This window comes from Protopterus annectens, chromosome 15.part0 (assembly GCF_019279795.1).
Source record: "Protopterus annectens isolate FY-2018-M chromosome 15.part0, PAN1.0, whole genome shotgun sequence".
NCBI lineage: Eukaryota > Metazoa > Chordata > Ceratodontiformes > Protopteridae > Protopterus > Protopterus annectens.
In genome coordinates this window covers 344166505-344179548 of record NC_056749.1, presented here as the reverse complement: position 1 = coordinate 344179548, position 13044 = coordinate 344166505, and the positions used below count along the sequence as shown (strand labels likewise).

General features: G+C 36.1%; 1 protein-coding gene across 3 annotated transcripts in view; it reads left to right on the top strand.

Moving 5' to 3' along the window:
* STARD8 (StAR related lipid transfer domain containing 8) overlaps window positions 1-13044 on the top strand; it is a 780205-nt gene that overhangs the window by 503100 nt on the left and 264061 nt on the right. For all 3 annotated transcript variants that reach the window (XM_044057100.1, XM_044057099.1, XM_044057101.1), the window contains exon 2: window positions 8614-8685. In XM_044057100.1, coding sequence (XP_043913035.1) covers window positions 8614-8685 — 72 coding nt within the window. The remainder of the gene's footprint in view (window positions 1-8613; window positions 8686-13044) is intronic.

Genomic DNA, 13044 nt, shown 5'->3' with positions numbered 1-13044 from the left:
ATAGGGTAGACGTAGTTTATGAATGCAATAAAGTGAGGTAGTAGAAGGGGAAAGGCTAATCTCAGAGAAAAGTGGAGAGAGGAAAAAGTGACTGAAATTGTGGTAGAGATGGATTAAAATTTTGGTTATGGTATTACTAGAGCACAGCAGAAAGTATTTATAGCACAGTTCATTTACTTAGTGGGTTAAATATTTAAAGGGAGGTAGAAAAAGGAGTAAGATGGGCTTTGACTTCTAAAAAACTACTCTATATGTGATTTAGAAAGACTGGAATCTTACACCAGTGTTCAGCTTTCTTCAGAACAGAAGGGCAGGAAGGGTGGCCCACCAGTGGAAGCCATGGTAAATCCAGCTTTCATAGTATGTACTTATATGAAGAACCTCCATGACTCTCCACAGTAATAGTGAGCACTATTAGTCATACTGGACAGACAGAGAGTCATTGTCGCAGTGAGATGCTTTTACCAGCAGTTAAAGAGGTTTGCTATCCCCACAGTTTTCCTGTATGTCAATGTGCATCTGATACAAGCATAGGCAAAATACTTCCAGGTGTTTATTGTCCTGTGTTACACAATGCTGCCACTGGTCTGGTCTGCCATTACTCAAATTGCCTAAATGTACTATGACTGCATTCTGTTGTTGTGCACTATGTTCACTTTACTGGTTGACCCCCCACTGCATAAAGCTAGGTTGTATGAGCATACTGAAGATTAGTTTCATTTTCCATATTCCCTTTCTGTAGGCAACATGGCTGTTCTCCAGCCACTTCTTTGCACATTTTGAAGCTCTAATCACTGTCACCATATGATATGGCACTTTGCACACTGCCATGGTGTATGGTTAATAGTCCCCTACCCTTTCTCTGTAAATGTAAGTTGTCAATGCAGTGGAACAAGTAGCTTGTGAGAAGTTTTGCTGTTATGTATATAACCTCTTTGTAAGTTTTTTTTTCACAAAATAAAAAGGGGCAGGGTATAGTATGTTTAGAAGGGTGACCTGAGGAACAGTTGGAGAAATTTTCAAAAGTGTTTTTTTCCTCTACAGTAAAACCAGTGGACATTGAGGCCACTTACTTTTAGAAACATAAATTTAGTCATAGATTTCTTTTTAATAGAATCATCAGAGTTTCATAGCTATACAGTAGTATTTGTCATATAAGTAACCGTAATACCTGTTTAATCTACAGTTCTAAGAGTGCTGAATCTCTAGATGAAATAAAATCATGATGGATGTTTCTAAGTGAAAATGAGAATATGTTAATGTGTTGTCATTGTTGTCACTCTTAATGGAGGTGTCTCTTTTCCCCTTGGTTGTGTGACCATTAACTTAGCATATATAAGTAAGGAGGAAGTGAAGGAGTGAACACCCATACATGAGGATGGAGGTGAAAGGGGTTTTCATGTTTTTGTTTTTGCAGAGAGTTGAATACTCATTCAGTTGTGATCAACAAGTAGGTTTGTTGAGGAGCTGGGAGTCAAAGCTTTATTTGGAAATCTGAATAAAAAGTTGTACTGTGCCATGCCAGTGAAACTGTTACACCCCATACATTTTTCTTCCTCCCTCTATATACATATCTCTCTGCAACTTTTCTTTTTCCTGTAGCTGTTTTAGCATGATATCCTCCTACTCGAATTGACAAGTCTTATGCTTTCATAATCTCATTGTTTGCCTTTTTATACTATACATCCATTGCTATGTAGTCACATTGAGTTTGCATACTCTTTCTCCATTTTTGTTACTGCATGTACATAGTAACAACATTATGGAGCTGTAGTTATTTGGTTATTGACCTTCTTTCTCATCCTAGTTTTTCATCTGCATTGTCCACCGTGGCTTACTGTCACTCTGCATGTTTATTTGTTTTTTTCAAATTGCTAACTAAAATGTGACAAAAATAACATTACAACAACCAATGGGGAAAAATTCATATTCTAAACATGCAGGCAGTTTTATTTAAGAGTTACCAGTTAACCTAAGCATAATGTCTTTAAAATATAGGAAGGAATGTGATGTACTCAGCAGAAACTACATCTGACATTGGAAAGGTATGCAGAATTTATCCAGATAACTTTGCCTGGTAGCAGTAGATATACTTTTCTTACATCTACTGACTTCTGTCCAGAGTAACACACCTTAAACACAAATCCTTATTGTCTATTTAATGAGAAGATTAAGTTGCTGGGAACAGCTCTTTAACAAAGCTGTTATAAAACTGATCAAATGTGTAACTCTACGCCATCTAAAATTTATTTTCTTCCTGATCATCTGGATTCTTTGAAGTGGATTTATAGAAGTAAATAGAACAGAAGGTAGGCTGTCATATGTCTTCTTGCCTTCTTTTCTGTCTAGAAAATCAACACATCAACACAGGATCCTAGCTGTCTCTTAAGTCTGGTGTATTTTGTTAAAATTTTCATAACTGTTGGCATTTTATCCCTCATTCCTGTACCCTAATTTCCACTTCAGTTATATATCTGTGGTAACTGATCTACTCCCAACATTCCTGGATTAATTTCATGAATTGGATGCCAGACTTAATGGATGCCCAAAAAAAAAAAAAACACCTCTTAAGGCTTCCTACTGAAAACAGCCTCCTTCCATCAGCCTTTCATTTTCTGAACTTCATAAGTTCCACAGTCTGACCTGGGCGTAGACTTGCTAGTAGTACTGTACAAGCAAAAGGAATGAGGATATTAGAATAAATAACCATGCTCTGAGATGCCTTTTCATAGCTCTCTACTATCCAGATTTTCACAGAATGACCGGATTTTTGCCTCATATTTTTGGTATGCGCCTCATAAAATGTATGGTTTTCACTAAGGACTGAAGTCACAAAATAATGACACACATTTGAGTATTTGACTTTGTTTCTTGCAGAAAATGCGTACTCACACAAATCCTGTTACTGTAGCAATTTCCTAAGTATATAAGATCAATATTTAAAATCTGTCCCTATTTTGGGGCATTTGTTCCCTTTTAATTTTAGGCTTTATCCAGATTTCTTGCAGAGGTTAAGAGTAACGTGCCTTTTACAGATTTATTAAAATCAGCAGAGTGAAATAGCTGTCACCACACAGGTACGTTGTAGAAATTACAGTTAGTGTAGGAATGTTTAACTCCGTTAGTTTACACAGTATCATATTCAACACCAACATTTTTAGAGCAAAGGCTACCTGTTGTTATGAATGCTGTTTTCCAAGGTTTTAAAGGCAAGAAGTTAGTTAAGGCTGAAAAATAATAAAATATAGATTGTGACTAGAAGATATCTACACAGTGATAATTTCGTCCCTGTTATGGTTTTTTTTTGTTTTGATTTTTGAATGCTTAATAAGGTGCTGCATTTCTCTGTCTAAATGTTATATTATTTTACATATATTTTATATTATTATTATTTTATTTATGATTATGTATATATACTTTATTCTCTAATTAGCAATTTGTTTAGTTCAGGGTCTTGTGGAAGCCCGATTATATCTTGGCTGTCAGTGGGCCAAAGTCACAAAACAGAAGCTTATCCTTGCAATGACTCTGGTGTTTTGCAGTATGCACAAACACACACTCACACCTGAAACTCACTCCTATTAGCAGGCAGATCATCAGTTCACCTACAGCATCTCTTTGGTAAGTGGGAGGAAAGTGGAACACACTGAAGATCCAAATGAATATAAGGAGGATATATTGACTACTGTATTTATATCACTATGCAACATATTTATATTTAGAAATATATTTTGCTTTTGTTGACATACCTAATTTGAGTGCTTGACATCAGTCTTAGACAAAACAGTCATCCACACATTTCTTTTCTACAAGTTTTGGTATTCTTTTTGAATTCTGAGGAGTTCTGAATTTCTTTTAATCTTAGCCAGAGGAAATGGTGGGTTAGGTAGTTCCATGGTGAGTTTCCTAAATTCTATATGTTGTGGCAACTAAAATAATTGGTTGGCTAAGTGGCACATATTCTTTGAACTTTACTTTTGCTGAAGTTTTAGGGCATAACGGTGTAAGTGAACAAGGTGTTCTCAACTTGAAGGGAGGCAAAATACATATGCAGTATGAGAAGGCTGAAAATACTCTGTTGTGAAAAAAAATAAGATTCTTCCTATCTCTCCCTAAAGGTTATGCAGGAAACTCAGACTTGATGAGGAAAAGCTGTTCTGATAAAATGCTAGCAAGTCATTGGATCAGCCACAGACAGAAATTATAGGACTTCAGCAGGTAGGAATATCACCTGGCTGAGACCATGGGCAGTTTGTTGTTTTAAGAAAGCATGACATAAATATATGGGCATTACAAAGTCTAGCTCAGAGGGATCTTAATGAGCACTGACTGTAGATTTCAGTGGCAAACCGGAGAGCAAAAAAGAACAACATAGAAGGATTTTTTTCACTACTATATTTTTGTATTAATAAAACTTTCAGTAGACTTCGTGGCCCTTTATCAGCCTGACCTTCATCTTCTTCTGATGATGATCGATTGATTGTTTTATCTTCCTTGTCTTGGAAGCAGTAGTACCCCTCATCATTCCATAGAAGGGCCCCATCTATCTTGGGTGGGTTTGCATCAGTGAGATAATGCAAGGCAAACAATGAGGAAGGTGGCATGCTGAATATACATGGAATTTTGTTTGTGTTCCCTCTAGCTGCTGAAAAGTGCACTGACTAGGAGGTCTCTACAGCACTGAACCCGAGAGTATGCTGTGACACATCGCTCTCTAGTTAATGCTTGTCACACTTTCTGGCAGGCCATAGAACTTCCTATTTCATCTGTTTCCTGTTATTTAGTAGTGCCCATGGTCTCAGCCAGGTGACATTCCTACCACATGATCAACATATCAGCCTTCATCTGGAATGGATTGCTGACAATGCCTACTCACTTCCTCCTCTCCTCTAGCTGGCTTCTCGAGTGTCTCTGGAGGCTGCACTTAGGAACTCCATCCCTGTATACCATTGACCTTCTTAAGCCATTGGTCTGTCTGTCTCAAGAGAGAGAGAGTGAGAGAGATACACACACAAACACATGTATATATCTACCTATATATATATATATATATATATATATATATATATATATATATATATATATACATATATATATATGTATATATATATGTATATATACACACACACACACATATATATTGATCTATAGATATATCAAAATTATTTATACACATACATATATATATATATATATATATATATATATGTATATATATATATATATATATATATATATGCATATATGCCCCTTTATGTATGTGTATATCTATGCGCGTGTGTGGTGTGTATATATACACACACACACACATGTATATATATATATATATATATATATATATATATATATATATATATATATAAATGCATGACTTTTCATCAAATGTTGAATTTATTGAAAGTCAAATCATGTAAAACATTTAATCAAAAACACTTTTTGTTGAATCACAATTCATTGAAAGCATTCTACACAACATAAGTGCCACCCAAAACCTATTTTTTGCAGGTTGACAACCCCCCCTCCCCATATCTTATTTATGCTAACTCCACAGTCACACAACCCCTGAGAAAAGAAAAGAAAAAAACATGACACCACAGAATCAGTGTTGGCACACAAGCACAAATGGTAATCATTCACTCAATCCTGCAAATACACTTCTGTAATGACTGCTGTTCCAAAAAAAAAAAACATCTCATACTATATATGTATTTCTACAATTTTCAATGAATTGTGATAGATGATTTGACTTTCATTGCATTGAGCATTTGACAAAAATCTATGCTTCCATATATATTGTTAGCGTTCAGTGAAATAAGATTAATAAATATAAAAGCTAAGTCGGTGGGGGGCTATGTCACACACACCCCCCATGTGGGGGACACCCACCCTAACGATATATACTAATTCCAGGATCGCACTACTGTGGGGAAAGGGCATATACATTTTATTTGGGTCTATTTTATATATTCGAACGCTTAAATGTTCGAATCACTAAAGATCGAACTTTAGTGATCGAACATTTAAATGTTCGAATATTTAAAAAAAATTAAAAAAAAAATAATAATAAAAAAAAAAAACTAAAGGGTGTAAACAGGAGGACAAGACCCCCTGCACCCCCACACCCCCCGCTACTTAAATATACCAACTCCCAGATCACTAACTACAGTGTAGGAAATGTGAAATTTTCCATTTCCACACTGTAGCACACTGAAGTGCGATCTCGGAGTTGGCATATTTAAGTAGCGGGGAGTGTGGGGGGTGCAGAGGGGCTTGCTCCCCTGCTTACACCCTTTACTTTTTCTTTTTTTTTTTTGTAAATATTTATTTTTAATATATTCAAATATTTAATTGTTCGATCACTAAAGTTCGATCTTTAGTGATTCGAACAATTAAGCGTTTGAATATATAAAATAGACCCGTTTTATTTGCCCAACAGTATTTACATGCAGTGAAATGTGATTCTGTGAAATGAGTTTTCAGTGATTTGAGCTTTCAGTGATTTTTTGAGGGTGAATTGAAATTCAGTGAAATGAGTTTTCAGCAGTGAATCAAAGTAGACCCATGTATGTATATATATATATATATATATATATATATGTGTATATATATATATATATGTATGTGTGTGTGTGTGTGTATATATATATATATATATATATATATATATATATATGTGTGTATATATATATATATATATATATATATATATATATATATATAGATATAGATAACTGCATATGAATATTTATGTAAATTTGAGTAGTAGACTGTTTTTATGTGCTTTCTGACTAGTATGCATTTGGTGTGATGTCCTTTTAAATGTACTTGTATTTAAGCATGAACTTTACTCTGGGAAGGGTTTTGGTTGATTTGCACTGATGACGCCAGTGGGTGAAACTGATTTGCTGATTGTTTCTGGATTTATGCTATGCTGTTTATTTTAAGACTTAACGTTAATAACTAGCCTTAAATATAATTTGAGTGCTGATCATTTTTGTATTTTGTGATTGTGTACCTTCTTTTTGTATATGGATATATATATATATATATATATATATATATATATATATATATATATATATATATATATATATATATATATATATATACACACACACACACACACACACACACACACACACACACACATATATATATATGTGTGTGTGTGTTTGTATGTGTGTGTGTGTGTGTGTGTGTGTGTGTGTGTGAGAGAGAGACTGTGTGTACACACACACACACACACACACACACACATATAGATTTACATACATTAGAGTTATAGTGGTAACTGTTGTAAATATGCTTTCAATCTCTCCAGCGGGAGTTCCCTTTTTTATCAGATTTGCATTTCCTGTGCTGTACTCTTTATTGTTTAAATTCATGCTGTTCTTAACAAGTGACACTATACTACAGTACTTGTTTCCTTACCAGAGCTTTTCTGTCAGTAGTGTTATCCAAAAGGCCTAATTATATGGAAGATGCATGAACATTTTACCTTTTTAACACAACTGTTCCTGTTAATACTGTGTATGGATATTCAGGCTTGTTATCATCTTAAAACAGCAAGGAATATTCCAGTAAGACAGCATATATTAATATAGTTACATTATACTTGAAACTTGTGCCTCCCTACAGTAAGTATATGAAAAAATGTCAGCATACAGGAGACAGTTCTGTGAGTCACACAGCTGTGTCCTGTTAACTTTGGCAGCAGTTTAACAGCTGCACATTCTTTGCGCACACAAAAGTGCTGTAAAATGGTATTGAGCTGGCTCAGGAGCATGCCTCTCAGCTGAACAGATTTTTGCAGAATGACCAGATTTTTTGTCTTATATTTTCTGTGGTTTTCTGGCTAATCACTGGGGTGGTCTGAGGACTTAAGTCATTAAATAATGACATTCGTTTGCGTTTCAGACCTCATATCCTTCAGAAAAAATGTATGATAAGACAAATATTGTTATTTTAGCAACTTTCTAAATTAAAAATGTTAATATTTAAAATCTGTTCCTATTTTTGGTCAGGCTTTGTCCATATTTCTTGTGCTAACAGATTGAGAGGTATGCCTGGGAGTTCATGTACTGTTGATGTTATATCACATTATCTTGGTTCAGTATGCCTACATGTCCCGAGTGTAGTCAGTAATGTTTGGCAGTTTACACCAAGAAAAGAGTAGAAACGTGCCCTGTGATGCTGAGTACAAGCAGTGGGCAGCTATTTCTCAGTATAGGAGTGTCTCTCTGACAATGTGTCTAAGTAGCTTCTTCTGTTGTATCCCCTCATTATGGAACAACAGCTCTCTTGGTCATTGCATTTCTGGGAATAGATTTCTTCATAGTTACAAGTGCTGAATCTGTCCTTTAATAAATTTCCTGTCATTGTAAAGTTCTTTGATATTGCTATTTTTGCCAGAGCATTAGACTCTGTTATCATGCATGCCATCAAATGAATGCCACTGTCCCAGGCAGAAATAAGAAGTCCTTGTTCTCCTTTCACAGTGGCACTTTCAATTTTTAGTTTCTTAACATCATTTGAATTTTACTACTTTACGCTGATGCTCTTGAGAGAGATAGTGATGGTTGTACTTATATTTTCATTCTCTCTGTTTTTCAGAACTTGAGGCGAAGAAGACTTGTGAGTGGCTTCGTGCCGCAGGATTCCCTCAGTATGCACAGCTATATGAAGGTAGGGCTTGTTCATATCTCCACACTGAATAAGGGTGAACTTATTGTCAAAAATGAAATCAGTTATCAGTGAAACACAGTCTGAATGCATGCTTTCAGAGATTTTATTTCTGTTTTATATGATAAATACATATATTGCTATTTATTTGTTGAATGATTTATCAATATTACTAACTGTACAAGCCTGTGAAGATCAGCATTTCTTTCATGCAGAATATTGGCCACAGCTGTGGAAAGTATCAGGGCAAGGCTTCAGCATAGCAGAGGACAAAAATGTTTTGATAAGTTTAATAAATGCAAGAGGAAACTAACATTCCTAAAATGCGCTTTCATGAACAGAACAGCTACATATTGCATCAGCATTAAAGTGATTCTTCAGCCTAGTTCTTCACCTGCAGTATCAGATGTACTGCTAAAAAAAAGTTATTTCAGGCAGCATGCACTGCATCAATAACAGCTTATTATTTCTGTATTTCTGTCCCCACCCCCTCCCTCCTTACCTATGACACAAAGTAAAGCATCTATCCCGTTGTTCGTTCTGGTAGACTCAGTTGCCCAAAACTGTGAGACCAGGGTGGCCAAGACTTGTGACTATAAGCATTTGTGAAGGATGGAATGTTCTTATTTGCCTTAAACAGCATTCCCGATCTACGCAAGAGCTGTCAGTGTACAGTGGTCCGAACATAGTCCAGAATTTCTTGTTGCCGCATCCACCCCATCCCACTAGCTTGGCTTATGAACTCTTTGGCCAGCAAAACTGCTAACATAGCCTGTTAATGCACTGATTAATACAGCTCCCCACCAGGACATGTGGACTTGGTGGCCAGAGGTCCTCCATACCATAACTTGTAATTGCTGTGGCCAGCCGTAGACCACCACAATAAAATTGCACTATTCTAAACCTTTCTCAACAGGAGCACAATCCAGTGACCAATTTTGATTCTTCATTCTTTACACTCCTATTTTATACCTCTGCTACTAAGCTAATCTTGCCCACCAGTGGTGGCTTGGGACAGCACCCTGCCCCTGCACGTCTTCACAGTTTTACACTGACAGCAAGGTTCCATTTGGGGAATTGTTTTCACAATCCTGACAGTGCTGTAGTATAGAGAACATGGGGCGGTGAGATCTAAATTAGGATTAGTAATGAAAGTAGGTTGAGGGGAATGTTAAAACATGCTCTGCTTTGCCTTGTCTGTTAGAAATGGACTACATTTTTCATATTTTTATATTATTTCATAACCTGTTATCTTTAGAGACCAGACAGATGAAGGTATCAGTGCAGTGTGATTCACATGTAGTGCATAAAGTTATTTATATCAGAATTTTATATTTTAGGAGGGGCACGAAGACCACATAGTAAGTTGTATGTGCTCCAGGAGGGCATATTATAAATTCTATCTGCATTCACTACTTATCATCCTAAATACCTTTTTTCATTTTTTGAGTTTAAGTAATTCCTAAATTTGCACATTATTTTCCAGAAATGGTTTTGAGCAGATAGACATTGTCATTGTTGCACAAGGAAAGTAGCAGACAATCATAAAGCCTTGTACCTTGTATGGAGAGAGAGAAGGGGAGGTGATAGTACCATTCCAATTTTTCTCTCTACATTCTTTCCGCAAGATATGTTTGAAACATCTTATGCAGTAATTATTAAAATATAGGACTGAAAGCCTGGACGGTATGCCTCTTTCCTCAACCAAGTGGGCATTTTTCACTAGATTACTGCATATACCATTGACCATGGTACCTGAGTAAACAGAGTTTGTGAAAATGGATGAAAGACAGAAATCAGGGCAGTATCAGAGGTATGTTTATCCTGAAGTTGTGTTATCTGTTGATTACAGAATAGGGATAACCACCTACATGGTTGACCACAGCTTTTGGAGTTTTTCTTTAAGTGGTTTTGCAGAGAAAAAAATAGCGCAGAAGACTGAAGTGCATATTTGCTAGGGATAGGTGTTAGTGTGACCACTTTTTACAGTTTTGGCACCCAGGGAGTTGATTGAAACTGAGTTACTAATCAGATAACTGATACTACTATCACACTTTTGATGACTTTATGTAGCTTTGCAGTACTATTCCTGCATTAGCACAGCATAAGCTCTTTTTCTTTTTGACTAGTTCAACAGCTGGCCAAATAAGTAGGAAACAGTTAGTGCATGTCCAGAATGAGACAGTCATTCTCTCTTTTAGTCTTGTAAAGCTTACAGTTAGACATGGGAGTGAGATGGGGGTACATATTAACACTAGTTATGTAAGCATAGCTAACTTCTTACTTGGCAGACACATACCCCTCTGAGAATCTGTCGGATGTCACTCATGACCCAGCATGCAGTTGATGTTATAAGGTCTTTTTCAACATGCCTTGTAGAAAGTCTAATTGCACCACATTACGTGCACCTACTGTAGCACTTGCTTTGAACAGTGAGGCCATTTTGTCACTTTTCACATCAAACCCTGTAAATAATCCTGCTTTATATAGTAGTAGCCCCTTAGTGAGTAGGTATCTATTATTCTTACTATAGAAACAGAAAAGTGGTTAAGAAGCACCAAGCTATGTCCGCAGAGTTCACAAAAAGCAGAATACTCAGATTCAATAACTGAAGCTAGACTAAGCTCTGGATTGGGGCTTTGTGAATTTTCTATGCGTCTTGAGACTTTGTTTAAACTACTTGATGTAGAATGAGATGAACATTTACAGCAAGTGCAATATGTCTGCCTCTCTCTTTATGCTATTGGTAAGATTTAGGTGTCATTAACATTTACTTTGATTGTGCTTTTCTAAGAATACTTTAATTTCTGAAGGAAAACACTGTCTGTTGTTGACCTGTTAACAACGCTTGTCTGTTATGGGATTTGTACATTTTGTTTAAGCCTTAGAATTCTAGCAGTGAACTTTGGAAAATTTGGTACAGTTATTCTTACCTTCCAAGATGCGGTCAGACAGTAGTAAGAACCATAATAAAAACGGTGCAGGGGGCAAAGCACGCATAGGGAGTGTTGAAAACCCTTGCCATGAGAACAAATGTCAAAAAGCTTTTATCAGCATTCAAAGATCCGGTTTTCAAATTCATTATTTCAACAATTTAAAAGTGGAAGCTTAACTGAATTTGGTAAATTGCACTGCTAGTACCACTGAAAAACTTAAGGTTCACTTAATTAGCTGAAAAGAAGAAGGGAATACTTTGGATTTGCATGATGTGAAGGAAAATCTGGTTACCTATTGGCCCATTTTTATCACATTAAACTAACATTTATTTATCTAAAAATAAATAATTTTAATTACATATTATAATATTTTGTAAATGTTATCATTTTTCTATAAAGGTAGCGGCCTGGTATAATTGCTGGCTTCTCTTATGGATGTGGAAACCTAAACTCTGAAGAGTGATAATAGCTACATGTCCTTTATAGTCTGTGCTGTTCCTAACACTGGTATGAGCTTAAACTCACAGTTATAGTAAGAGCTGTAACAAAGGAAATTTGCTGCCATGGACAAAAATTTTGTTTGGTGACCCCCACCCCCAGCTATTTGTAAGCAGTTGCAACAGCTTAGTGACAGCTTTTAAAGTGTCAGCCTTTTTTAAGAATACTTTCAAAATTTACAAGTTGCTGTTAAAGATCAGATGCAAAGATTTCAACAAATTATACACAAGAATATATATATATATATATATATATATATATATATATATATATATATATGTATATATATATGTATATATATATATATATATATATATATATATATATATATAATGGGTGTAATGAGTGTCGAGTAGAGGGGAACAATGACCTCTTTTTTCCTGGATGAGAACCCTTTTATGATGAGGTGTGCCATGTAGAAGGAATTCCTGACTACTGTATTGATGTGACTATCAAAGGAGAGACTACTGTCCACCTGGGTCCCAAGGTCTCATCATGCATTCAGTGTTAAGTAGATTGCGGCCTATGTGGTAGTTCATGGGTACAGAGTTTTTACCAAAGGGGATGACATTGCACTTTTTGGCATTGAGCTTGAGGCCATGGCTCTGACACCAGGCATCTGTCTCAGCATGGCCCTTCTGTAGGATGTCCACATCATTTGGGGACTTGACTATGGCTCCTAGTTTGCAGTCATCTGTGAACTTCATTAGCCAGAGGCCTTCTGTGTTAGCCTGTACTTCAGAGAAGCAGATACCAAACAGGAGAGGTCCCAGGACGGAACCCTGTGGTACTCCACTTGTCACTGCTTTGAGGTCAAATTTGGAGTCTGCAACTTTTACAGTGTGGGTTCTGTCAGTGAGCCAGTTGGCAACCCATCTTGTGACGTAGGGATTTATACCTAGTTTAGTGAGTTTAGCTATAATTCCAG